At 59.9% G+C, this 27,156-nt stretch overlaps 1 protein-coding gene across 2 annotated transcripts in view; it reads right to left on the minus strand.

The window, feature by feature from the left end:
• Nucleotides 1-2,385: 2,385 nt before the first annotated feature.
• The window catches only part of NLGN3 (neuroligin 3), a 42,627-nt gene continuing 17,856 nt past the window's right edge, over nt 2,386-27,156 (minus strand). The window contains exons 2-7 of one of the 2 annotated variants that reach the window (XM_075513439.1): nt 24,891-25,635; nt 16,443-16,502; nt 13,625-13,774; nt 11,748-11,933; nt 5,043-5,832; nt 2,386-4,613 (exon numbers count right to left, since the gene is read on the minus strand). In XM_075513439.1, the coding sequence (XP_075369554.1) occupies nt 3,776-4,613; nt 5,043-5,832; nt 11,748-11,933; nt 13,625-13,774; nt 16,443-16,502; nt 24,891-25,368 (2,502 nt within the window). In that variant the 5' untranslated portion in view covers nt 25,369-25,635 and the 3' untranslated portion in view covers nt 2,386-3,775. The remainder of the gene's footprint in view (nt 4,614-5,042; nt 5,833-11,747; nt 11,934-13,624; nt 13,775-16,442; nt 16,503-24,890; nt 25,636-27,156) is intronic. The other variant, XM_075513437.1, reaches the window with a different exon arrangement.

The following is a 27,156-nucleotide window of genomic DNA, read 5'->3' on the forward strand; positions in this document are numbered from 1 at the left end:
CGCAGGGGCCAGGCAGAGGTCACTCCCTGTGCCAGGGACACCTTTGCGGTTCAGTTCCCTTACACTTCTCTTTGCAAGAGAAGTCCTAAACATGTCCCCTAAAGCTGAGGATGTCCCACAATTGTCACACAGATATTAACTGCACGTACCCTCTGGGGCACAGTGTCCCCTGCACTTTGCCAGGTCTCCAAAGAAATGCTGCTGATGGTCAAGCACACCCTGGACAGATGGCAGGCTTGGGGTTTTGCAAAGGCAGTAGTGTAATAGCAACATGTCATCTGTCACCAGCTTGCCCTTGGGGTCCTAACTGGGGTGGCTGTGCTGGCACATGGGGACAGCAGGCAGCTGGGGCTATGCAAGGATGAGGAGACAAAAGGGCAGGGCAAGCCCCTGTTCTGGGGCAGAAAGGCGTCTCCTCTTCATGAGGGCACTAGGCACCGCAGTGTGGGTAGCTGGCGGTGGTGCCAGCATCACTGGGATGGGCCACTGACCGCCAGGCAGGGCTTGCCCTGCTGCTCGCACCGCTGCAAGGCGGCTGCTGTTGGAGCTGTGCTGCAGAGCACTGGCATTTCCATGGAAACCCAGCCCTGTGGCCTGATGCGGGTTTTTCATCTTGGTTCCTCTTGCAGCCAGTCACTAAACAGGGGCACCCAGCGGCTGCAAGGGAGGGCCCTGGGACCATGGTCCTGGGGCTGCCGGGTGGGTCAGACCAGAGGGACCAGCATTTGGGGCAGCACTGGATGGGGCTGCAGGTCAGGGTTCAGGGTGGGCAGCCATCTCCCCGCCCAGAGAGCCAAGCCTGCAGGGAGCAGCTCTGCCTATCGGCATGGAAAATCCCAGGGGAAGGCAGGCCTGTGCCCTGGGTGGGAGTCCCATTGGCCCATTGGAGTCCCATTGAGGCTCAGCTCTGCTGCTACCTGTCCTAGGCACTCTGCAGCATCACTGCCCTTGGCAGCACAGCACTGCACAGCATGCTGGCTGCCTCTGGCACCTTACCCATCCTCTCCGTCTGCCTCACGGCAAGGGGTCTGCTGCCATCCCAGGCTGGTGCCCCCAGGCCATGCCCGCACTGCCTGCCATGTGCTGCAGCTCCAGGACACAGGGCACAGGCTGGCAGGGGCTGCAGGACTCCCACATTAGGCAGCAGCGGGGGCCATGGGGGAGTTTGGCACAGGGGCTGGAGCACGATGCTGAGCAGGGTGAGATGTGCCAGTGGCACTTGCAGCTGCAAGGGCCCCCTGGCAGAGCAGAGCAGAGCCCCCCACGCAGTCCCCCCCTCAGGCCCCCCTGTCCCCCGCCTGCCCCCCGGACCCCCTGGCTCGGAGCCTCAGCCCTGGCTCTGTTGCCTGCATGCTGCCTGGAGGCGATTCAGGCCCCAAGCCTGGTTTCCATGGCAACTCCAGTTGAAATTACATTAAAAAGAAATGAAACCAGCAGCTTTTCTGGTTGGCAAGCAGGGAGAGAGGAGCTGAGCTGGGAAAGGCAGGGGGAGCTCGGTGGGAGGGGGCTGTGGGGCAGATGAGGTCCCACATGGTGTCCCAGTGCCGAGGAGGGGCCCAGCAGAGCTGGGGGCATGCAAGGACTCCCCACTGTGGCACTCAGTAGTGGCAATCCTGGGTCACACAGTGCTGGTTTGCATGCATGCTGTGCTGGGGGTCCAGCACCCCGACCTGGTGGGGTGATACTGGGGTCCTCCTGCTGCCTCTGTGGGGTGGGTGCCAGGGACATGGGGACTGTCCGGACCCTCTGCCAGCAGTCACGGCTATGGCTGGGGTGCCTCTGAGCCAGCACAGGGCACCCCACCCAGCCTGGGAGTCCCCGACCCCTGCCTGCTCCAAGAAGAGGCAAGACACACCGCTATTAAAAATATCACTTCTGTTTTATTTGGAATTTGTTACTCTGCGCGGGTGACAGGGTATAAATACATTCTCCAACGAGCACCATCACCCTCAGCCCTGCCTGGGGGTGGGGGCCAGGGCAGGGTGCAGGGCTGGGGGTGCACTGGCCCCAGGCAGTAGGGCCAGCCGGCACCGGTGCGTCACGGCCGCCAGCGCGGGCAGCGTCTGCCAGCCGGACCGTCTTGCACAGGGACGAGGTATGGTGACCCCGCAAGGACCTGTCCCTTCCTCCTGCCTCCCCAGGCCCTAGGTGCCAGTGCCCACCGTGGGGGCTGAGACTGGGGTGCCCCGTGTGGGCTCCTGGGCAGCTCCTTCTCCACGCCCGGCTGCACCAAAGCCCCTTGCCTTGAGCCTCGCTATCGGTGGCCACCACCAGCCCAGCGGGTGCATCACCCCCAGCAGTCCCACTCGAGCAGCCCCTGCCCAGGTGTCTATCCCGGCTGCACGCCCCAGACGCTGGAGCTGGGGTCACCCCGTGATGGGGGGGGAAAGGCCCCAGTGGGAGTGAGGTGGGAGGCAGAATCGCTGTCAGTGCGTGGCTCACCCTGCTCCTGCCAGCCCTGCAGCACTGCCCACCCCTGCTGCAGGCTGCAAACCACTGGCTCTGCTTTCGGGCAGTGGAGGGCACAGCATGGCTCCGGGGCAGTGGTGAAGGGACGTGGGATGCTTCTGGGGGGAGCAGGGCAGGGTGAGGAGCACTGGGACACAGTGACGAGGGACTGCCCTGGGTTGATGTGGGTGGGCAGACGGTGCTCACAGCAGGTGATGCCCATGCAGGTCGGTGGGTGGCACTGGCTGGTGGTGGCAGCGGGGTGGGCTGCAGTGGGGAGTGCTCGCGGGCGGGCCATCGGGCAGGCTATTTGGCTGAGATAGTGGGCACGGGCGACAGAAGAGGGAGAATATCAAAAATACAAAAGAGCGCGGCCCCGCGGCACAGGAGGCAGTGCCCTGCCTGGTGCCCGCCCGCGGCAGGCGGGGGCTGCGAGGGGCCGGCACCGCGCACACACGCTGGCTTCTAACTGGCTTTTTATTTTGTATCAAGAACACTTGGTTTTAAAATCTTTACAAAGGACAAAACGCGGCGACTCCGTTAGTGTGTAAAGAACTAAAGATCTGCTTAAAAAACGTCTCTGCAAAGAGAAACGACTGACACAAAAGAGATTCTCTGCAGCGCAAAGAGGGGCAGAGGTGCCAAGTCTCCAGCCCGGGGCCCCTCTCCCAGGGTCCCCGGCGTCCCTGAGCCCCGCCACCGGCCCCAGCGCCCGCACCCAGCACGAGGCCGGGTCCCCGGACCCTGCCCGCTTCCTCTGCCTATAGCACCATGGGCCGGGGCCACTTCTTGACACAGTGAAGGAGCCTTTTCCAGGGCACTCGGTATACCAAGCCGCCTGGGAATGCCCGGGCACCTGCCGAGAGGGATGCCTGGCCCCACTCCTCGTCAAGTCCCGGCGTGCTCAGTAGGCGGAGCGCTGGGGATGCAATTGCCCCACGGGGAGGCATAGCCCCGGTGCAGGGAGCCCCGTGGCCGCTGCCAGTGGGGTCCCCCCTGCCCGCCCGTGCCGGTGCATGGGTGCAGGGGCTACACTGTGTCCCCCCCTGCACCCCACCGGCGCCCCAGGGCGACCCGCGGGGCCCTCTGGCTGGGAGCCGGGAGAGTCAAAGCACTTCTCAAAAGTTAGATAGGAACGAAAGAAAGCGCAGGGGGGAGAGCGGGGCATCCGGCCGTGCCGGGACTCCGCAGGTCTCCCGGCTCGGTGCCGCACCATCCGTGGGCGCTGCCCCTCTGTCCGGCGGCTCTGGCGGCCCCGCCGGTCCCTCTGCCAGTGTCTGCTGCGTGCGTGTGCGTGCGTTCATGTGTGTGCGCCGGCGGTGGGCAGCTATACCCTGGTGGTGGAGTGTGAGTGCGGGAGCCCCGTGCTGTTGAAGCCGGCAGTGAAGGTGTTGTAGGGGTGCAGGGTCTGCAGCCCCACCAGCGAGTTGGGGATCATGGTGATGGTGTTGGGGGTCATGAGCGGGATGTCGTCCGGAGAGCGGCGCAAGGTGAGGGTGTAGTCGGGCAGAGCGGCCAGGCGCAGGGCGTCATGGGGCGGCACAGCCTCACACTCACGGTGCCCTTGGCTCACCTGCAAGGAGGGCATCTCCTCGTCAGGCGCGTGGGCGATGTCATTGGCGGCGCCACGCTGGGGGCTGGGCTGCTGGTGCGTGTCCTGCCGGCGCTTGTCCTTGCGGTAGTAGAGGGCGGCGAAGGCCAGCACGTTGAGGAAGAGGAGGGAGGCGCCCACGGCAATCGTGACGCTCAGCTCGGTGGAGTAGTCACGGGGGCTCTCGAGCAGGGTGCCCGCCTCCTGCTCTGGGCTCCACTTCTCCTTCCCGTTCTCGCTGTTGTAGGCAGGTGAGATGGCAGGGCGCTTGGTGGTCCAGATCTTGCCGTTGGGCCGGCGGGTGATATGGGAATTCTGCGTGGTGTCAGGTGGTGGCACTTTGGTGGTGGTGGAGGTGTAGTGGAACATATCGTGCAGGTTGTACAGGTGGGGGACCAGGTGCTTCCAGAAAGCCACCTTGGTGGCCCGGTAGTGGTCGCGTACCCGTGGCTTCAGTCCAATGTGCAGGTACAGCTGGTCACGGGGGTTGTACTTGGACCAGGCCACCTCCTCAAATCGGTTGGCCTTGGTGTGGATGAACTTGGTGTCCTGGGGGACGGGCTTGTTGGGGTCCCTGCGAAACACAGGCAAAACAGAGCTAGCACCAGGAAAAGCTGGAGAGGCAAGGAGGGAGAGTCAGATGCAGAGATGGAGGCTGGGGGGACCTTTGCCAGTGGTGGCACAGGGTGGGCTGGCAAAAGGTCCTGCATGGCTGGGCAGCACCCCAACCCTGGGTCAAGTCTCACGGACGATAACCACAGCCAACCAGCCTCCCCACCCCTGCGCTTGGCTGGGTCCTGTCCCGGGGGCTGGCCGTGCTCTCAGCTTCTCACTGTGTGATTGATGCCCTGACCCCAGTGAAGGTGCAGCACATGGACCTCTGGGCATGGGGGGTCTCAGTGTCCCACACCAGGCATGACACCGCCCCACCACAGCATGGTCCCAAGGGGTGCAGCTGCAGTCAGTGCAGAACCCCCCAAGCACAGCACCCATCCCCACTCACCCTGTCTTGGCAAAGTTGGTCCAGTAGGTCATCACCACGGCACTGAGCATGACATCGTTCTTGGAGAAGTTGCAGGGAAAGAGGTCTGTGGGACCAATCATAGGGATCCCGAACACGTAAGGCACCTCGTCCCCGTGGGCCGCATCGGACCACGCAGGCTTCATCAGGCTCTGGCAGTGGTGGTAGAAGGCGTAGAAGTAGGTGGGGGAGCCGTAGCGGGCATGCAGGTCGGCCGTCACCACCGATGGCTCTACCCACTGATGGTCAGTGAAGAGGGCCACCAGAGTCTTGCGACGTGTCTCGGGGTTGTCCCTGTCGGCCCAGTCTGTGTACATGAACTTGATGGTCTCCCGCAAGGTGTCCTTGCCCTCGGGATAGCCGTACAGGTTGTCTACAAAGTTGGAGACCGAGTAGTCAAAGTCACTGCCTGAGACGCCATCCTCGGGGTCCACCACTCCCTCCACAAACTTCAGTCCCTCGCCTTGGTTGACCCCCAGCATGATATCGTAGTTGAGGAACTCGCCCTGCTCCATCAGGATCTCTGGGTCGTCCGGGATCACATCCCCATCAATGACTGGCCCAAAGGCCACATGGTAGCGAGCCGGCTGGATGTCTTGCTCTACCAGTTCCTTGGCACTCTTCTGCCGCAGGCAGTCCACCATGTCCACTGTGTCCAGAACGTTGCAGCCCACCTTGTCAGCCAACATGCTGGTGTACTTCACAGGCTGGTAGTTCACCGCCCAGCTGGAGAGCGCAGAACCACTCTGGATGATGGCTCTCTGGAAGAGACCTGCAAGACAGGCAAGGAGCGGAGGAAGCTCTCAGTGAGGTGAGTACTGTTCCAACACCCCAGGGCTGCAGTGTAGGATGCAGTGTGGAGAAGGCATCGATGCCCTTGGACCCCTGCAAGGACCCAGCCCGCTCCAGCCTGCGCCTGGCCTTGACCCGGACTGTGGTGCCCACTGAGCCAGGCTCGCACAGGGGGCTCAGCTTAGGGCCACCACGAGGGTGGCAGGGTGACACCTGGGCATGCAGTGGATGCTCCTGGCAGCAACCAAGGGCTGCTGTGCTCCCCAAGGATCCCATTGCAGAGGATGGCCCAGCACCCCTCTGTCCTGGTGTGAGGAGGAGAGGGGCCATGGTTGCATCACAGCCTGGCCTTGCCAAGCAGCCCACACTGTCCCAGCCACCCCAAGGACATGTTGCCTGAGCCCCCAGGGGGCACATGCTGCCCCTGGCTCAGCACCATCCTCCAGCCCAGGGTGGCACCGGCTTCACTGAGCAGCCAGGCTGCAGGCTGGCAGCAGCGGGAGGGTTAATGCCTGCTCGGGGACAATTAACCCTGCATGTCCCACCCCACCGCTTTGTCAGGGTCTCACTCACCCCCTCCCTGCCGCTTCCTGCCCAGCTGGGGCTGCTCAGTGCCAATCCAGCCCTGCAGGAGCACACTGCCAGATGCACAAAGAGGGCCTTTCTGCCACCGGGAACACAGAGGGAGTGGACTTTCGCCCTGGAAAACGGGGCCACAAAGGCCCTGGCCCAGGCGGAGGAATGCGTGGCTGTGCTCCAGCCCCATGTCAATGGCGCTTGTGCTCAGAATACAAAGGGCGACAAGGAAGCAGAGCCTCCGGGGTGGTGAAAAGCAGCCAGGCTCAGGGTGCACCCTGGGGTCCCTGCTCTCCGGCCAGCCCTCTCCTGCACCCCAAGTGCTGCCGCGCCCTCGCTGGACCCTGGCACTCGCTCACCATGAGGGACTGTCTCAGGCCGTCCCTAATGGTGCTGGCGCAGCAGCGTGGTGGCCACAGGGCTGCCCTCAGCCCCCCTGAAAGACAGAGTGCCCACGTGAGACCCCCTGTGCAGCCAAGGCCGTGCCGCTCTGCAGGGGAGCATGCACCTTCCCACAGCAGAAGTGTTTGGAGGCTCCTGGCTCCCAGCCACCATGTCCATAGCTCTTGTCTGCATGCATAGTCCTTGCTCTGCCAAGCACCTGATGTACAGTCCCATGCACTGGGACAAAGAGAAGTCACAAGCTCTGTTTGTCACCTCCCAGTGCCCTAGAAAGTCATACCCAGCCTATGGGCTGCAGACTGGCCATGAGTTTGCTTGCTCTGTGCCATCATCCACGTGCCAAAGAGCCAGAATGGGGGTTCCCTGGCTCCCAGGAGATGCCGTCCCAGCAGCAGCTATTGCTCCCTGCCAGCAGCATCACTTCCCAGACAGACCCACTGGGCTGGGCTCTGCCCCTGCCTGGGGAAGCACAGGCAGCTGGTGTCACCAACAGCTGGTCACATCCCTGATGGAGCCCCTGCACTGTGTCTCTGCATGGCCACGTCCTGAACCAGGAGGACCCAGGAGTCTGCAAGAGCCCAGACCTGCCACATTCTGCCACTCCATGCCAGCAATCAGCTGAAGGCCAACAAGCACCCCAAGGAGGCATCGCCACCCTGCAGCTCACCCCAGAGCCCTCCAGCCTGCTGGGGCCAAGGCAGGAAGATGTAGTTCTGCCTTCCTTGCCTGTTCCCCTCTGAGGTGAGGGTCCCAATGCACTCCGTGTCCTGCAGAGCTCCGGCACAGAGAGGCCAAGTGGTGGGACCAGGGCTCTGCCAGAGGGTGCCCGGTGCTGCAGGCTGCCACCAGCTCCTGATTTCCCCTTCACTTTGCACAGCAGCTGAGCTACTGGAACCCCAGAGGAAACACCTCTGGGGTTGTCTAGGCCAAGCCCTGCTCAAAGCAGGGTGTTGGGTGCCTTGTCCAGCTGAGGTCTGAGCACCCCCAGAGCTGGCAGTGAAGGGCAGCAGCCCCCACGGAGGTGGAGATGGGGCAAAGGAAGCACAAGAGGTTTGCCTGGCAGCGACTGCTTCTGCCCCGGCATGGCCAGCTGGGGAGAGAAGCAGTGCTTTGGTCCTTGGCAAGGAGTCCACCCGCCTACAAGGGCTGAGGCTGCCAGGGGAGCTGCGGGTCTCCCCAGCAGCCAGACACACCATGCGCTGCACCAGCCTCCAGTGTCTGCCTCTCGCAGCGCCTGGCAGAGCAGGCACAAATTAGCAGCTTCATTAATAGCTCTTGATCACTATGAGTTTTATTTTGATGTGATAAAAACAAACCCACCTGGTCTGCAGGCTGCACCTTAGCGCAGCTCCCCCACCATGCTCCAGAGCTGGCTGCCCCATTCCTGGGGAGATGGGTGCTCTGGCACAGGGGGTTTTTGAGGTTGTTTTATGGCCGTTTGCTTTGATGTGACACTGGCTGCAGCACCGAGTGCTCCCCTCCTGCCTCACAGCATTTACAGCTGGCAGCAGCTCCGCTGCCACAGCAGTGAGGGTGCTGGGCACCCAGCACCGCTGCAATGCAGGGGGGACCACATCACAGGCATTGGGGCTGGATGGGGCAGCAAAGAACATGGCACACAGGTGCAGGGTTTAGTGGCAGAAAGTCTAGTGTCACCCAAAAAGTGCTATACTGGCACGACAGTATTTTCCATGGCTGGAAGGTCAGGGAGCTGCCCCTCCAATCCACCCCCAGCCTCTCTCCATGCTGCTCCCTCCATCCCAGGCCCATACCAGCAGTTGGGGCCACCTGGGCAGCCAAGCACACAGCCCTACTTCCAAAGAGGTGTCACCATCTGGCCACAAAAACCAGTCTGCAGCCTTGGGGCTGCCCTGCCAGAAGCACCCAATCCCAGAGAGGAGAATCCTGGACCGAGAGCACCTCCCCACAATCCCCACCTGCCTCCCAGGCACTCCCATGATGGAGAGGAGCACCCTAAGAAGCATCGCAAATGTATTACACCCAGCGTCCCCTCCCTGGCTTTTCACACTCAGTATGGGCAGAGAAAACTCTTTTTCTTTCTGCAGGAGCTTTCAGCCTGTAAAATACTCCCCACCCCTGAGCCCACACTGCCCAGGGTGCCTGCACAAGGGCAGGAGGGCACACAGAGCCCCAGGTATCCACACAGGGATGGCACAGCCCCACCCGGGCCCCCTGCAGCCACAGAGCATCCCCTGCCCTGCCCGCTACTCAGAAACAAGACTGCAAAGATCTACCCATGCTCCTTTCCCACACACTGCTCAATTTACTAACACAAGCAAAGCATCCTCTGGCTTTAGCCATTAAAAGCATCTCCTCCTGTGGGCTAGAGAGCTGCTGCCTGCCCTGCGTGGCTCTAGGTAGCTGGGAATCCTACCCCAGGAGCCCCAGAAGTGGTGAGGGCAGCCCTGGTCCTGCCCTGCTCTGGCATTGCAACATTGGCAGCAGCTCTGTAGGTATAACTCACATTTTCCATGTTCTTGAGCTTATTGTAGTCTAATACCCATTAATATTTGACCAAGTCACCTGAAGAGGATGGGGCAACAGCCCCAGGAACATCCTGCTCAGGAGCTGGCATGGGGGGAGCAGGATGACAGAGGGGGCTGACTTCAGGCACCGGGCACTCACACAAGACTGAGCATGAGTGTCCTGAGTGCCCTGGGGCGACAAGGGAAAGGGGCTTACCCAGAACAAACATGTCCTGAGCGAGCAACAGCAGTTCCATACACGCTGCCAGGGCTGGATCACTTCAGCTTTACCTGCCTTTTTGTTTTTCCCTGCTTTACTCAAACATGGCAGGGCACTGGAGATGGTGACAGCAGAGCCACCAGGCTGTGGGGCAGTCATGGAAGACCAGGGACCATCATGGACTTAATGTGGGAGCACCTAAGCTGCCAGCTTTCAGGAAGCAGCTGCCCACCAGGTCCAGACATGCTTCCGTTGTTGGGTCTGTGGGGCAGAGCATCCCCCAGAGCTCTGGTCATTAGGGCACCAAGGGGAGCCCAGTGATGGGAGCAGCTGCCTCGAGGGCAGGAGCACTCTGCACAGGGTGGGTTGGTGCTGGCTGTGCCATGGGCTCCAGCACAGAGGGAGTATGGGGGACTGGTGGGCTCCAGAGCCTGCTTGGGATATCCCACCACCCAGGAGGCTCTGGAGCTCCTCTGCATACTCTGATCCCATGGGCAATGGCAGCATGTCTCAGCCTGTCCGCTTCAGTTCGCTGGCCCATCTGAGGAGAGGCTGGCAGCCAGCTGCAATTGCTGGGCACCTTGATGGGCAGCAGGGATGGGTGTGGAGGTGCGGGCAGCCTGTCAGCCTGGCTCCTGACCCTAGGGAAGGGCCATCAGTGGGAAACAGAGCCCAGCACGGTGATGGGTCTCTATGTGGGCGTGGGCTCACTGCAGGGCAAGTGGTTTGCTGGAATCAGGCAACTTTAACCAAAAGGGCGGCTGGAGAAATCTGGGAGAAGAGGGCTGTTTCGGGCTTGCCTTTGACTCTGTGGTGAACTGCCAGCATCCTACGAGCCCTGTGCTAGGTCTGGGCTCAGCAGGGTGCTGCCCTTCACTCCCCACCATGGCTCTTCCACCTCTCACCGCACAGCACATCAGCACAGGCTCTGCCACCTCTCACCGCAGCTAACACCAGCCTCATGCTGCCCGCAGCACCTGCAAACCTCCACATCGAATACTACCAGATTGTGATGCTGGTGCTGGTGCAGCCACCTTCACAGTAGCCTGGGCTGAGATCATTCCTGCTTTCAATATCGGGGCAATCAGTCAATTGACAGCTCCCAGGGCTGGAGGAAGGCTGCCCAACTTTGCCTAAGCACTGCCAGCCTCCTCCCATACACCCTCCACCATGCCATCAGCCCTGCTGAGATTCTGAAGGTCTCCTTCATTCCTGTGCAGTTCCCAGGCTGTTGAGCAGGGCTGCAGCTCTTCACAATGGCTTCAAGTGCAATTTTGTGTGTGTCTCTGAGGTGCAGACTCATGCTCGTGTCCACTGCCCATACGCATCCCCTTCTCCCCTGCACCACGCTTGGGGACACAGCACTGGAAGAGGGCTGCACCCTCATATAAAGCCCCTGTGACCAAGTCCCTGGCAGGCTGGTCCCCTGTGGACCACATCCAGTTCAGGCTTTGCTCCTGTGATTTCCTTTAGGAAGTTTATTGAGAACACCTCTACTCCCATGGTTAATTTTTTTTTCCCCAGTGCTCAATGTGAATGTCTTTGCAGGTGGTTTACATGCATTTGCTTTTATGCCAACACAATCTTTTAGTGTAAATAATTCCTTTCTTTATCTAGAGCAAACACTCTGCTATATTTACAGGTATCAATCATATCACTTCCACCTGTGTTTTGCTAGTCGCAGCACTTCCAGCCCTCCCAGTCTCGCAAGATGGGGCCCTCCATCCCTCCCCAGGCTCAGGTCTGACTTCCTCTCTGTTCCAGTATGAATGCCTCAGGTCTGACTTCCTCTCTATTCCAGTATGAATGCCTTTCCTAGCACTGAGATCTGTGCTCCCAGTGCCCTGCATGATGCCCTACACTCCCTCCACACCTGCACATGGGAGAGCCCGGGTGTCTGGGCAGGGCACTGCAGGAGGGGTCCCCACTTCTCCCCATGCGCAGGTGCTGGCTCTGGGCTGCAGCCCCATGCGTTGGGAGCACCAGCTCCATCCCTGGCTCCCATGTGCTCTGCCACTGGCCTCTCCCTGCCCATGATGAGAAGGTTTTGCTTCCTGGCCCTGGGTCAGGCTCTCACCAGTGACTAATTAAAAAGCAGCCCTGACTTTGCTAGGGTGGCTGGTGGTACCCAGGTGGGCTCCCTTCCCTGGGTTAGTATCAGCAGGGCACTTGCTCGCAGCTGCAGCATCCTCAGGCACAGCTGGCACCTACCTTCAGAGTGGTGGGAGAGGGTGAGCAGGCTGACGCAGGAGGCACCAATGCCAGAGCCGAAGACGGTGATCCGCAAGGGATCTCCCCCAAAGAAGGCGATGTTCTCACTGACCCAGCGCAGTGCCTGTATCTGGTCCAGTAGTCCGTAATTGCCCTTGGCAGCCTGGTCCCCCGTGCTCAGGAACCCTGTGGGCCAAGGGGAGCCGGGTTAGGGATGAGGAACCAGGGAGGTGTTCTGACCTCCCACCCCAATTCCGCAGGCCTAGGGGAGCTTCTATGGGACCCTGTTCCACCACAACATGAGACACCACTATCAAGAGAGTCCTGTGAGCTCTAAGCTGGAATAGGGACACCACGGAGCTCCAGCCACCCTCTGAACGGCACAGAGGGGTGAAAGGCTGCGAGTGCAGCTGCAAGCCCTGGGGAGCCTCTCCAGCCAACTGCAAGCAGTGACAGGGTGGTGGGCACAAAGCCCTGTCCTACCCAGACCACCACCTCTGCTAATAGCGAGTCAAGATGTCTCACACATGCTCCAAGGAAAGCTCAGAAAGCACTGGTAGCTGCAGGCAGGCTGAGTGCATGCACAGCCAATGCTTTCCATGGACTAGCATGGCCCGGAGGAGTCTCTATAAATATAAGGAGGTGGGCTGGGCAGAGAGGAACCAACTGCAGCTTAAAATACAAAGACTCTCAGTGAGGAAGATGCTGAGGAATGCTTTCAATAGCAAAGGGAACACCCAAGATAAACTATCAGTGTTTTGTTTGCAAAGCAGGAAACCAAAACCATGGTCCTGAGGTAAAATCCAGGCTGGTAATACCAGCAGGCAGGGAGCGGTGCTGGCGCTGCTCCGGTACTGGAGGTGCTCTGGCCGGGCACACTGCAGCACTTCAATAGAGATGACAATGGCACCATTTAAGTCTTATTTCGTATTGTGAGTTATGTCTCTTAAATTTGGACCTATTCATCTTAAAGGCTTGACTTTCAATATTGAAAGGTCTTGAACAAGCTTGTTTTTACTGAAAAGCCTATTTTCTACCAGGTAACTGCCATCTTCCCCAAGAGACTATGCAATCCGGATGCTGTCAGAGGGATGTGCTGCCCTGGGTACCGGCCGGGAGCCCAGCTGCTTGGGGAGAGTGCCATGCCAGGCTGCATGGCTAGGAAGGAGCTCTCCCCAAACCTCTGCACCCCTTGTTCTCCCTGCTGCTAAGGGAGGCAGCAGTGATGCTCCAGGCACATCTTCTGTGTCCCAGCCCCTGGGGGTTTCTGCTGCAGCAGGCAGGGGACCGCACTGCCTTTTGACCCTGTGTCCCCATTTTGCCTCTCTAGGTCACCAGTGCTCATGAAAATGGGACTGCCACCTTCCTCTATACGGCACCCAACAGCCTTCAGTGACCCCCTCTGCAGGCAGCCAGGCCGCGGTGGGTGGCTGCAGGGGTCCCGGCAGCTCAACTGGCTTGGAGGCAGCCTGTGCCTGGGGAGGGAGAACTGCCAGGTCCCTAGGGGCAGCCAGGCAGTACCCACTGGCAGCTCACTGCTCCAAGCCCTCTCTGGAGGAGATGCTGGGTAAACACATTTATTATTTATTTAACTGCAGACCAATATTTGCTTTCAGCTGAGCCAGGTTGTGTAAATGAGCCTGGGGGGGTGAGTACCAGGAGCCAGACCATGCTGTGACAGCCCGCTGAGGGCACTGCCACGTGGCACCCTGCTCAGCAGCCAGGGTGGAGGGCAGGGGCAGCACCTGCAGCGCAGCCCCCATCCCACTGGGCCCCATGCCCCGCACCACCCCCTTCCTGGCTGGTTCAAGCCCAGTGGGGGCTTGTCCCACCGCCCAGCTGTGCTGGCAGCACAGCCCACGCTGGCCAGCCCATACCGAGCACTCCAACGCGGTAGTTCAGGGTGATGACAATCACGTTCCCGTAGCTGGCCAGGACACTGCCGTCTATCATGTTCCCTGTTCCCTCCATGTACGAGCCGCCGTGGATATACACCATCACCGGCTTAGCCCCGCTGTCCCGGATGTCTGGAAGGAGAGGCGGTTAAACACAGGACCCTGCCAACAGCCGCAGCACCCTGCCCAACAGGCAGACCAAGGACGAGGGCAATGCCAGCTGCCAGGACTCGTGAGGGGGCTTAGGAGCCAAACCCACAGGTCTCCTGGGGGCCACAGTGTGGAACTCCAAAGCCGACCACCACTGAACCAACCCCACCAGCCCCTCTCCAGGTGGCAGCAGCCACTGCACCATCCCCACATTGCTGTCCTCTCGGGGGTCTCAGCACATGCGGGAGAGATGCTGGCTGGACCCAGCTGCTCTTCCCCAGAGCCAGGCTCTGGCCACGTGCGGGAGCCAGCGTTGCGGGTGGGAGTTGCAGAGTCCAACCCTGGGATGCAGCCCCATGTCCCATCTTTGGCTGGACCCAAGCCCTCAGCTCCAGGAGTCCTGGAAGCTGGCATTGCGGGGGGGCAGGGATGGGGGTGTGCAGGACCTGGAAGGCGGGGCGGCACTGGTGGGTGCTCCAACGTCTGACTCTCCCACCCCCCTTCTGATCCTGGGAAGGCAGAAACCTGCCAGCTGCCTGGATGTGAACCCATGGCACCCCAGTGCCCAGACACAGACATGGTGATGAGGCAGACAGTGTGTGCGTGTCAGGGAGGTGAGCACGGCGTCCAGATGAGGACAGGGCATGAGGCATGGAGTGAGGATGGGGAATGGGACCCCGAGGGCTGGGGAAGAAGGACTGTGGGAGCCTAGGGGACAGGGAGCAGCCACGCTCCCTCTCTCGACTGGCCCTGTCTGGGGGACGTCCTGCCCTTTCTGCCCCACTGGCCTGGATCCTTCATGGACCTGAGCCCGGGTGCAAGGGAAGAACACCCATGCTCAGCTCCTGGTACATCTCACCCACATTACACGGAGGAGGCATTTGCACCCGTTGTGGGGACAGTGCCAGGTCCCACATGCCTGCGGTGCCGCTGGTGAGCCAGCACCAATGGACTTTGCCCTCCCTCATGCTCACCCGCACCCAGTGCCTTGCTTGGGTGGGCTGGCATCGCCTGCTGGGGCTGCTTGGCCTTGGCTGCCCCGGCCAGCCGCTGCTCCCTGCCTGTGTCCCTCACCAGTGCACTGTGCCGTCCCAGCAGCCAGCTCCCACCACAGTCCCTGCAGGGAGTCCCGGGGCACAGCCACACCAACTCAGTGGGGATGCCCAGCTGGGATGGACATGCTCCCTCACACCCACCTAACCCCTGCCCACATCTACACCTCCCTGCAGCTTGCCCATCGCAGGGGGCTGCAAGGTGGGCTGGGGCTGGCCTCTGGCCATCCCCACCTCCAGCTGTGGTCCACGGCATGGCTAAGGGTGGCCTCCCTCCCATATAGAAAACCTCTTCCCTCCAGGAGAATGAGGATACGGCAAAACCTGTGCCAGCTCTTTTCCTATCGCCAGGATGCAGCCAGGCAAATGCACAGACCTGGGAAGCAAAAAGCACTCACGGCTCCTCCAGGACAGACATCGCCCATGCAGCAAAGCTACAGCAGGACAATTCTTCCCAGGGCCACCTGCTTGAAATGTGAAGGGCAGGAACATCAGTGCCTGTGCCCATGTCCTCTCCTCCCTGCCACACGCTCCCACCGACACACAAAGGGACATACTAGCAGCAGAATGGCAGCAATGTGCAGAAATGCACCAGGGAATAAACGGCTCCTAATCGCTGCAGCACATTTTGGTGTGCGGGGATTTAGCACAAGTCACTTAGGCTGAATGCCAGTTTATGCCCTGGTACAAGAGATCCTGGGGCACAGGCTAGTGGGAGAAAACAATGGGGTTTTGGTACTGCCAAGGAAAAAGCTTTTCATCTGTTTCCCAGATCCTAAACGCCATCCGCCAGGCCGTGCTCGAGCTGCCCTGGGACTCCTGCACACCGTGAGGTTTTACTGTCGTCAGCACGTTAGGGCTGCACCCTGGCTGACCCTTCCTCCTGTGTCCTCTTCACATCCCTGCAGCCAAAACACACCAACTCCATACCCTGCAGATGAACAACCCTGTTTTATTAAAAATAGCTTATTCTGCAGCTTGCTTAGCCCTGGCATACATCTAGAATCACATCTGCTTGAAAGCCCACTTGCTCTGCCTCGGCTGGTGCTGATGCTCTAGTTGCAAGCAAGACCTCGCTTGCGTTGGGTGGAGAAGGAGAGGAGTTAACAGAAACCATGTCTGAGTGGACCTCAGGTCTCCTGGGCACGGCCAGGTACCCCATGGGTGTCAAGGGTGACAAGCTGCTGGCACAGCCACGCTGCGGCAGTGCTGGGCAAGGCTGGAGGGGGATGTCACTGCATGTCACCAACTCCGGAGGGATGAGGCTGGAGGTTGGATGTGACCGGGCTCGGGGTGAAATGGGCCCAGGTGCCTGAGGGCTCCTCTCCTCCCAAGCTGCCATGCTTCCTCCCTGCCCTCGCTCAAGCGGAGCAGGAGCAAACTTCTAAAGCAAAAATACCCCACAAGCTTCCCCACCCTGTCCCAAGGAGGGGAAGGGCCTGGGCGCCCTGCACAGCCGGCCAGCCTGCCCCCCGCCCCGCACAGCTGCCCGGAACGGCAGACGGACACACACGGGGCTCCCTGGGGATGGCAGCGGATGGTGGGCAAACGGAGTTGCTTTGTGTGTCATGCAGTGGCAGCCTCGAGCACAGAAATACCTTCATCTTCATCCCCGTCATTATCCGCTAAGTCCTCGCCCTGTTTCTTAGCGCTGGCTCCTAGGGACCAAACACGAGGAGACAAAACAAAAAGGAAAACAAAAGGAAACAAAACAAAACCAAACCAAAACCAAAACCAACAACAACAAAAAACCAACCAAACAAACAAACAAAAAAAAAACCACACACACAAAAAAAAAAAACCCAAAACAAACAAACAAACAAAACAAACAAAAAAAAGAGAATTCAAAAATAGCATGATAGCAGAGACGGTGGGGCCAGGCCTGCACCCCACAGCACTGCTGGCTACTCACACTGCACCTCTCCCAGAGCCAGGGCAGCACAGGGCACAAGGCAGGACTACCCCAGGAGCTGCACCAGGATGCTGTTTCACCTGGACCCCTTCCCAGATCCTCCCCGGGGAGTGCCAGGGCGGCAGGGAGGAGGAGAGCGGGCCTGGGGCAGCATCAGCACCAGCAGTGGATCAGCCTTTCAAAGCAGTCACCAATCTTCCTGCATCCCAGCCTGGCCACTGCCTGCTTGTGCACCCTCAGCTCCCTGCGCCGGGGCAAGGCTCCCTCTCCTACCGCCCAGGTGCAAGCAGGAGCCCTGCTCCCAGCTCTGCTGCCACCGGGGCAACCATCCCCTGCCACCAGCAGAGCCCACAAGAAGGGTTGCCCTGGGTGGCCGCTGACCACTAGCCAGGGTCCTGCCTGTCACCCCCACCACGGTGCATGGCCCCTTGCTGTGCCTGGCACAGCTACGCCGCAAACCACCAGTGCTGCGGCATGAGACCACCACGGCATGCTGCAGGAAGCCATCGTGATGGGTGCTTCCCTGCGCTGCTTGGCTCAGTCCTGTACCAACTCCCTTCTTAAAAGACTAGTTGCATGGTTCGCCGAGGATTGCAAAGGCACCGACCAGCTTGCCCTGACCAAGGCAGAACCCTAGAAATACTGGTTTCTGTAACATCCTGAATGCCTTCCAGTTGTTGCATAGCCCTTAGCAAATCCACAGTGCCAGGGCACGGGCCAGGCCAGCAGCCCCAGCCTGGTGCTGTGGGATGCTGTTGCAGAAGGCATGCACTGAGTGCAGTGCTTCCTGAGCTGCATGCAGCCGGTGTGAGCCTGGGGAGGTGGCCTGTGGGCTGGCAGGGAGCAGATGCAATGCAGACATGTACCGAGGCCCCGTTGCTGCAAGGGCTGCATGCCCTTGTGGGCACAAAGCCAAGTGGTGCTATCCCTGTGCCCTGCAGCCCTTAATTTCAGGAAGAGGCTGTGCTCTCCTTATCCCCTTAGGGCTGCAGACCAGTGCCTGCAGTCCTCTGCTCCCTAATGCCTGCACCAAAAAAGTTCCATGGATGACGGTGACCTCAGGGGTGACAGCATGGTTTGCCCCAGGCAGGACTGCCTGCACTGTGCTCACGCTGCCCAGCAACCTGCCCCTGATGCGCAGGGCTCCGAGGTCTCACCAGGCACCTGGCTGATCCCAGGGCCCTGCTGCTATCACCAACCAGCCCCATCACCACTGCAGCAAGGGTTTTGCATGGCCTCCAGCAAAGTGAGGGGCATGAGGCGCCCCTGCGAGTGAGGGGCAGCCCCGCAGCTGGATGAAACTACAAGGTGAGCACAAAACTGGCTGGGAAGACCAGCCAGGTCTTCCTGGGGAGTCATCCCCAGGGAAATTGGGGAGTCATCCTCACTGCCATTCTGGGAGTAGGATCCCACAGGTGACACAGGTGGTGGATAACAGAGATGGCAGCATGGAGAGGGACAGGATTTGAATTTAAAAGGAATTTGTGATGGAGGAGTTAGAGGTCTGAAATGGCCATGGGGCAGCTCCATCGGGGCAAGAGGCTTGCACAACACCTTAAGCAGCCATGACCTGCTGGAGAAAGTCCAGAGGAGCAACAACCAGAAGTCTAGAAAAATCCAGCAGGCAAGAAAAGTTTGCAGGAGGCTGGGTCACATGAATCCCAGGAGCAGAGGAGTGATGGGAGCTACAGCAGCATCCCAACACATGAAAGGCCACTATGAGGTGGAAGAGCAACTCCCTCTCCGCTGCACAGGGCACAGGCAGCCCCAGAGCTACATGAGGCAGGTTGAAGCTGGACGAGAAGAAAACCTTCCTGGCAGAAAGGGCAGGAAAGCTCTGGAAGAGGTGGCCTGGGGAGGTGTTTAAGACCAGGCGAGACACACTGCCAGGAAGAGGTGAGGCAGAGCTGCTTCTGCCCGGGGCAGGGATGGATCAGCTGTCTCCAGTGCCATCCTGATTTTCTCTGACTTGGAGTTCACCTCCCGACCTACCCCCTCCATGCCCCAGCCCTGCCTCCTCACCTCCTGCTTTGCCACCCAGCCATCCCCTGAGCTCTTCACATCATTCTCCTGTTTTCACCCAATGCCACCCTCATCCCTGCCACCTCTCACCTCAGCACCCCAGCCCCAGCATCCCCCCTTCCTGCTATGTCCTTCCCACGTGCTCCTTGCCCAGCCTACTCACCAGCTGCACACTCGACCAGGCGCATGCAGCTGCCCAGCCTGTTTACAGGAGGCTGCAAGCTTGACCTACTGCATCTTCATTAGGAAGAACTGCAAGCCCAGAAAGCACTTAAATGACAAAGTACTCATACAATATTTGCTAACCAGTGCTATGCGCCAACCTCCTTGGTACTGCTCAGGGATAGGGATTTTTCTCTAATGAAGACCACAGGCAGCGAGCCTTCATCTGCACCATGCTTCAGAGGTAGGACGCCAATCACAGGCAGCTGGAGATCCCTTTCCACTGCTGAGGGCCCTGGTGCTGTTAAAGCCCTGGGATCGGCCAGGCTGCAGCCCTCCAGCCTGGTCTCGTTCAGGGGACAAAGGTCTCCATGCAGACAGGGATGGAAGAACCAGCTATGAGGAGCTGTCAGGCTGTAAGACAGGGCAGTGGACAAAATCCCTGTGATCTGACCAACTGTCCTGGCTGAGCAGGGAGGGATCCGGCTGGAGACCGCCACCCTGGAGCTTAGGGATGGCTGGGACAAGCCTAAAGCAACCTGAGCTTCACACAACGCAGAAGGAACAGTAGGAAGCAGCGCTGGGAAGCTAAGCAAAGCAGAAGCGCAGTAATGCAGGCCAGAGGGAAGGGGAACAGCGGTGGCACGTGTGCATGGCAGATGCAAAGCACAAGCCTTCCCCATCAGCAGGAAGGTGCCAGGGTGGCTGGGGTTACAGCGAACATAGGCTGCTGCGACCAAGTGGGCCATTTGCCTCTCACTACATTGTTCACCTCCACAATGACCCACTGATGCCCCACAGCTCATGAGGGCAATTACAGCTTCACTTCCCTCACCCATCACTTGCACTTTGCTCCATTACCTCCCTCCACTGGTTACTGCCATGTTCAAGGACACCCATCCCAGGAGATCTTCCTCCGCACTGGCAGAGGCCACCATGCAGAGCCCCGCAGCACCTACTTTCATGGGGATGGGTTTAAGCTTGTGGATTCATAGCTGGAAAAACCAAAAGGACTTGCAGCTCTTACTCTCCTGACCCATCAAAAACTCCCTCCACTAACCCAGTGTGAACGCCTGTTGTGTCGCTTCACTTTAAGCTGACTGCAAAGTAGCATTGTTCAGGCTGATAGGAAGGATGCATATGCTCTTATCTGAAGGCTCTAGGAAGATTTAAGCTCAAGTTCAGTAAAAAATAAAATCACTTCCCCTGAAACAGGGGCATCCACACCAGATTTATGCTAGCTTAAGTAAACCATGCCAACAGCACTGACACCAGCACAAACAGAGATAAAGGAGGGTGAGGAGCCTCGGTCCTTGGAGCCTTTGCGCTCAGCATGATGTGGATAAGAGAAGAGCAGGAACCTGAGCTGACACCTTTCCAGATCCAAATGTCTGCTCAGGGTGACTGCAGGCAGCCCCAGCACCCCCTCCTCAGTGCAAGCTCCCCAGGGCACCTGCTCCCACGCAGCAGCCGCGACGCTGCAGGGAGCAGGAGTCCGCAGCAGTGCTGCCACCACATCTGATGACCACATGCACCCATGCAGGCACATATGCACAGGCACATATGCAGGTGGGCACACCAGCTCAGGTGCTTCACCAGGAGTGACAAGGAATGGGACCGGGACTGATGACAGTTGTTGAACCTGCTGCTGCACAACCCCATGGGCAGGGGCAGCTGCCCTGGGACCTGTGTCGGGTGGCCCCTCCAGCTACCAGCCCCTGCTCCAGCACTGCAGTGCACCTTGGTGCTGCCCTGCCTCTCCCTGTCCCTGGGTGATGCAGAGGAGTTATCTCCATCCTTGAGCAGACTCCATAAAAGCACTGCATCTTCTCACGCTCTTGCTGCCTCAGCCAGCACAAACACCTACCCTCACCTTTGCAAATCACTCTGCGGAGGGGAAGTGGAGCGCTAGGGTGGTGGTCTGCTCCCAGCCAGCTCTGCAAAGCAGCAGGCTTCACAGGAGGCTGGTGAGAAACCTTGCAGCAAGGGAGCACTGCAGAAGCCGTGCAGCCACAGGGAAGCCTCAGCTGGTACTCGGACAAGTTTGCTTCTTGGAGAGCAGCAGAGAAGCCACAATACTTTTTCTGCAAAGCAGCCGAAGTGCATCCCGAGCCCAGGAGCTACTGGGAGCTCCAGCCACCCTCACACAGAACAGCAATACACTGGACTGGCACATTTGTCTCCACAGCATCATGGACTCTGCACAGCCCAAGCCAGGGAGATTAGGGCTAGTAAAAACCAGGGAGGGCTGCTGTGTGCAGGGCAGCCACACTTTTCCCTCCAAAAATGACATCCACCTCCTCATGTCCTGCAGCAAGGCCTGCCCAGGCTGGTGGTGAAGGGAAGGGGAAAGCATCTCGGCACCCGCCACAGCCAAGCACAGGCTGGAAGTGTTGGCAGCACAAAGCAAAGGGCAGAGCTGCATTTTGCACATAGGTACTGTACCGTGTGTGTGTACATGCTCTTTGGGTGGGCAGCGTTATTTTCACTGCAAAACCTGAGCCTCAGCTGAGCCTCAGCTGAGCCTCAGCACTGTCAGCTCCCCCAGCACCATGCATGGCTAATTATTATCAAAGCACCGCTGCCCTGCCTTGCTCCAATGTGTATGGAGGGGCCAATGTGTATGGAGGAGACTGGCATGTAGGAAATTTCCATATAGGAAATTATTGTAAGCAACTGGGCAGGGAAACAGGGATGTTTGTCTGTCCCAGGGATAAATTCTGATAAATTCTCAGTCCTTTCACTGCTATGAAATACACTGAGCTTAGGGGTGGCAGAAATAATGAAAACTCCAGTAAAGTGGGAGCTGAGGCGTTTTGAACCAACAAAATACTGCACAGTTGCCTGCTTTGCAAGAGGAGAGGTTATTCTCTGCTCATACGTGGCCTTAGAAATAATAATCAAGAATATTGCAGAATGAGCCAATGTTCAAATGACATGCAGCGTGAGGAAATCAGCACTGCAGGTACATTATCCTCACTCCAAGCATTACTAACCCAGGATACATGACAAGGGGCGGGGGAGCCTCCATGTCTCATCACAAGTGACTCAATTGATTTGAGCCAACAGCCACCAGAGCCGTGGCCGGAGCCAAAGGGCAGCACCAGTGTCTGGGTGGTTTAATTCCTGGCCCATCAAGCCTGAATGCCCAAATGGCTGGCACTGGGGATCCACTAGTCCATGAGTCAGCAGAGCCCAATGGGGAAGAGGGCACATCCCCCATCAGCTCCCTGGGAGGTGACCAGAGGCAACCACAGGCTGCAAAGAAACCCTGCCCGTGAGCAGAGCCGGTGGGGAGGGAAAATGAGGAGACGAGCGCACCCAAGGTGTTTCATCGTGCCTTACATTGTCCCCCTTTCTCCAGCTGTAACCCAGACCCTGCTTCCCTGGCCCCGGCTGTAGGGCTGGGGGCGGCAGGGGTCCGCCAGCCCCAGCAGCCAGTGGGAGGGCCAGGAGAGGAAGCACTTTGAAGTGGCTGGCGATCACTGGCACAGCCGGCTCCGGAGGCAGCGTGCAGAGACTCCCTAATGCGCCAGCCCTTTCAGGGGCAGCCTTGGAACTCAGAGAGATGGTGTGTGAATAGCCAGGACAGCAACAGGAAAAGCAAAGCAAAGAAACCCAACAACAGAACTGGGGGAAATGGCTGGAAGGAAAGCGCTCCCCAAATCTCCAAGCCCAGCTGCACCAGCCCCGCCAACCCCAGGGGCGCAGGGAGGTGGAGGCCAGGGTGCAGGGACCCTGCTGCTGGGGGATGCCCAGGACAGCAGCCCCTGTCTGCCAGAGACCCCCTCCCTGCACTGAGCCTTTCAGAAGAGCTTGGCTGCCCGACTGCCCACACATCCAACTTTGGGATGCATAGAGCAGCCCGGGCTCTCCCTTCTTGCGAGGGGACCGTGAGGTGGGATGGGCAAAGCATTGTGTCCAACAAGGTGCCAACCCAGCTCCCATTTGCACGTCTCCACTCCCCAGCCCACAGCGCTGGGGCTGGCCGGGAACACAGGATCATTTTGGGGCAAGGGGGGCTGAGCTGCCCCCCTTGCCCCAAAGTGCAGCAGGATGAGCCCCATGCAGCCCTGGGGATGGAGGCAAGGCAAAGCAGAGATGTGTCTGAACTGGAGGTGCTCGGCTGCCTGCAGGATGGCTGGGCCTCAGGGAGGATGCTGTGCCAGGGGGTGGAGAGCAGATCCTCACTGGCAGGGCCGGCAGAGGTGTGGGGGTGTGAGCAGCGGGGAGCAGCCTTGGCGGACCCATGGGCTGGGGCATACATGGCACCATTTACACAGCCAGGAGAGGTTTTATGCTTTTAACTTGGATGCAAAATGACCAAGGATGCAACGGGGGAAGAGCTTAGCCCAGGATGGGCTGCAGTCCCCCATCACACAGGTGCTTCCCTGAGCAGGTCCATACACCCCCAACGGGGGATGCATCCCTAAGGGATGGGTGCTTTTAAGTGCTACCCGCCATCAGAGGCTCCCCTTCATACCAGCAGGCACAGGCTCAGCCCGGGAGAAGCTGTTCTGAAAGGCCTGGAGCAACGTGACCATCCTCCTCTGACTTGACCACAGACCTGCACTCCCAGCTGGCACTGGTCCTGGCTCCCCTGGCCAGGGAGCAGAGGTGGCTAGAGCATCTGCAGGGCTCTGAGCAGGAAGTGGGGAGCAGCAGGGTGGGTTGCTCGAAGGGCCCGCGATCTGGGTGGCAGTACAGAGAGGTGCCGGAGGAGCATGCCGCGGGCTGGCCAGGTGCCCTCTCACTCTCTCTCTCTCTTTTTCCTCTCTGTGCCTCTCTGCCGGTCGGCTTGCTACATACCTCCTTTCCTACATATTTTCTTGTTGGGCTTTCGGGTGCATTCCTTGGAAATCCGTTTTACTGTAAAATGAATAAAAGACTACAAAATAACAGGAGGCTCCACTGGTGGGAGTGGGCATGCAATCACAACCACGCTGCCGCCCTCCCACCACCCCCGGGACCGTGGGAGGTGGGGAGGGAGCGTCGCCATGGGAGGAAAACTCTGGGCCAGCCGTGCTGGGCAGGAAGGAAGGCATGATACATCCCGTAGCCAAGGGCCCCAGAGACAGAGTAGTGGAGCCAGCCTGGGAGAAGCCACCGGCCCACCAGGCTGCTCCACCACATGTAGCAGCAGGTCCCTTCCAGCCCACTGAAAATCCCCAGGGGCTCCCGTTGCGGTGAGGCTGGGGCAAGTGTGCGGGCAGGCACTGCCTCCTCTGCCCTCTACTTACAGTTCAGGTGGGATCCCCTACAAAGGAAAAGGTTAGACAAGGAGGCACCCAGCACCGCTCAGCCTCACCCCAACAGGACCATGCCCTGTGAGTCCCTGGCACCCCAGGCTCATCACTCTGCTGCCATCCCGCCGGCAGACAGGGGAGCAGCCAAGCAATGCACCTGCCAGTGCCCCCAACCTCCCATCTGTACCAGGGCCCGGAAAAGGGCTCTGCAGTCCCTTCCTTGCCAGAGCACCTCCCCAGGGAGAGGCAGAGAGTGTTCCTCCCAGCCGCAGCCCACGCCCACAACTAGCGCATGGACCTGGGGAGGGTGGGAAGGGGGAAGGAAGGACGAACCCGAACCAACTCAAGACAGAACCTGGCACTTGGCGCCTGGGGAGCACAAACCAGCTTGTTGCTCTGTGGATCTGCGGTCAGAGAGTCGGATTCAGATTTAGCAACACAAGAGAGGAACCTGTGACGATGCCATGGAGGTGAGGGGAGGGGACCGGGAGGCGTGGAGGAGCAGGAGCACGCGAGACAGAGATGGCAGCTGAGGGCAAGAGGGCGAGCTGCGTGGCCAGAGAAAGCTTTCCACAAACAGACAGCATGCTGCAGGGTCCAAAACCACATGCTTCAAACACAACATCTAGGTGAGACCAACCACTGCTGGGGAGGGGCAGAGCGCTCCCCCCCCGCCCTCCTGCGGGCACCCCGGCGGGACTCACCATCTTCCGTGGGGATGTAGATGTTGAGGTACAGACAGTCCTCATTGGGGTCCTGGATGTACGTGGCCACAATATCCAAATTGGAGGTAAACCAGATGGGCAGCATGATCTCAGGAACAGCATTGTGGATGTTCTGGGGGCAGACTGGCGAGAAGTGGGTAGCGTTCCTGATGCCCGACCAGGATGGTGGTGGCTCAGGGGGCATGAACCTCTTCTCTCCAATGGGGGGGGCAGCGTAAGGCACCCCCAGGTACTGGTCCACAGGCCCCAGGATCTCGCTGGGCAGTGGCACACGCAGCCCCCGTAACTTCCCATAGTGTGTGTTGACAGTCGGCGAGTAGACCTGGCCCTCCATCCGCACAACCGCTGAGGCAAAGCTCAGGACCCAGAGGGTGAGACGCAGGTCCCAGCCGGCCACCAGCTCAGGCACTTGGAGAATGGGGGGCAAGAGAGGGCTTCTCCAGAGTATCAGCCACATCGTCCGGGAGGAGCAGCACCAACATCCAGGCCTGAAGCTCCTGGGGCAAGGGCTCAGGGCATCCCCATCACGCCAAGCCTCCGATTTGCCCACCAGGAACAGAAGGAGCAGGAAAGCAGGGAGTCAGGAGCACACAGCCCAGTCACACCTTCTGCTGGGTGAGTCGGGAGCACGGATGCAGGGAGATGTGTCACAGCTCCTCACAGCCTGCCAGCTGCCCGCTGCTTCCCACCTGCCAACAGCATGGCCCGGAGGGGACTGCTGATACTGTGGAGAGATGGAGGGAATTAACAGCAGACTTGCTCTGGGAAGAGCCAAAGAGCTGCAGCGCAGAAGGAGCCAGGATCCCTGGCCACACCCTCCCACCCATGGGTGCTCGTTGGCTCTGCCACTGCCCAGGCAGGCAGCTCTGAGAGTAGGCAAGTGCGGGCAGAACAAGTAGAGCATGTGCAGACACACAGACCGCATCTGTCCACACCTGCAGAGCCTGTCCCCAGCGCTCGGGGGCCAGCCCTGCCCCTGCCCTGCCCGAGTGAGCCCTGCAGCTGCCCTGCACGGTGGCACAGTGCCCTTGCCCCATGCCACAGGTGGGTATCAGCAGCAGATTATGGGTGCCAAGATAAGCAGGACAGTGCCACTTCCCTGGCACCGTCCCTCCCCCCAAGGAACCTGTTGGGCACCACCACTGCCCAGCACAGCTCCTGCACAAGAGCCCACTGGCACCTCTCCCCTCCTGGCTGAGATGGAGCCGCCTGCACTCCCACACTCCTTGCCTCGGCTCCATGCCAGCATCGTTCTCCTGTCCGGATGCCACCACCCCACCTCACACACCAGCAAATTAGACCCACGTGTCCTACCCAGACACCCATCTGGCCTGCCCACATGCTCTCCAGCAAGCTTTCTCCCTCCACGTGCCGCTGGCCGAAGTGGCGAGACCCCAGGCACAAGCCGGGTGCTGGGCAGGCAGGACAGGAACAGCCAGAGTGCTTCTGGGCAGCGTCCCCCCGTGCCAGCACTGCAGCCTCCCTGCCACCCCCCTCCCTGCCCCGGCTGCCTCCCGGCCACCCGAGCAAGCCCCGGGGAGGCAGAGCTCTGCTCCCATGTCGCCACGCCGGGCTGTCGGCGGGGGGGGGGGGGGGAGCAGATGTGGCAGCCCCCCCCGCCGTGGGGTCCACAGGGAAGGGAGGGAGCTGCAGGCAGGCAGGGCAGGCAGCGGCTGCAGATGGGGACCTGCGGATGTATGTCAGCGAGCAGAGCTCCTGCGCCAGGGAGCCCTTGCTGGAGGCTGTGTGGATTTTCAGTGCTCTGCCCTTCACCTCCCCGCACTGCCTGCCGCATTCAGGGCTTATGTAAGTGCCCCCCCCCCCCGCCAGCACGCTGCTCCCGGGGGACCTGGGCAAGGGGAGACGCGGAGGCTGCGCTCGCCCGGTGCTCGCCCTCAACCCCGGCCGGACGAGAGCGGCGTCAGCCGGAAGCCGGCTCCGCACCTCGGCAGGCGGCTTTGCAGCCCGGTCTCCGCTAAAAGGCACTGCTTGGTGGCGGGTCAGAGGATGCTCGTCCTGTCTCAGCCACATGTCCTTACCCTGCGAGAGATGGCATCGGTGGCGGGGCACCTTCATTTTGCCCCAGAGCATCCTTACATGCCCACCTCGTAAATCTCTCCCAAGCTCAGAGGGGAGCAGAATTGCCTTGGAATTATTGGAGCACAAAATAAGGGCTGTATGCAGATGGGAGGACTCGGCTGTGGTGGAGGCTCAGCTGGGCAGGGACTCCACGAACGGAGAACAC

The sequence above is a fragment of the Mycteria americana genome, chromosome 10, assembly GCF_035582795.1.
Source record: "Mycteria americana isolate JAX WOST 10 ecotype Jacksonville Zoo and Gardens chromosome 10, USCA_MyAme_1.0, whole genome shotgun sequence".
Lineage (NCBI taxonomy): Eukaryota > Metazoa > Chordata > Aves > Ciconiiformes > Ciconiidae > Mycteria > Mycteria americana.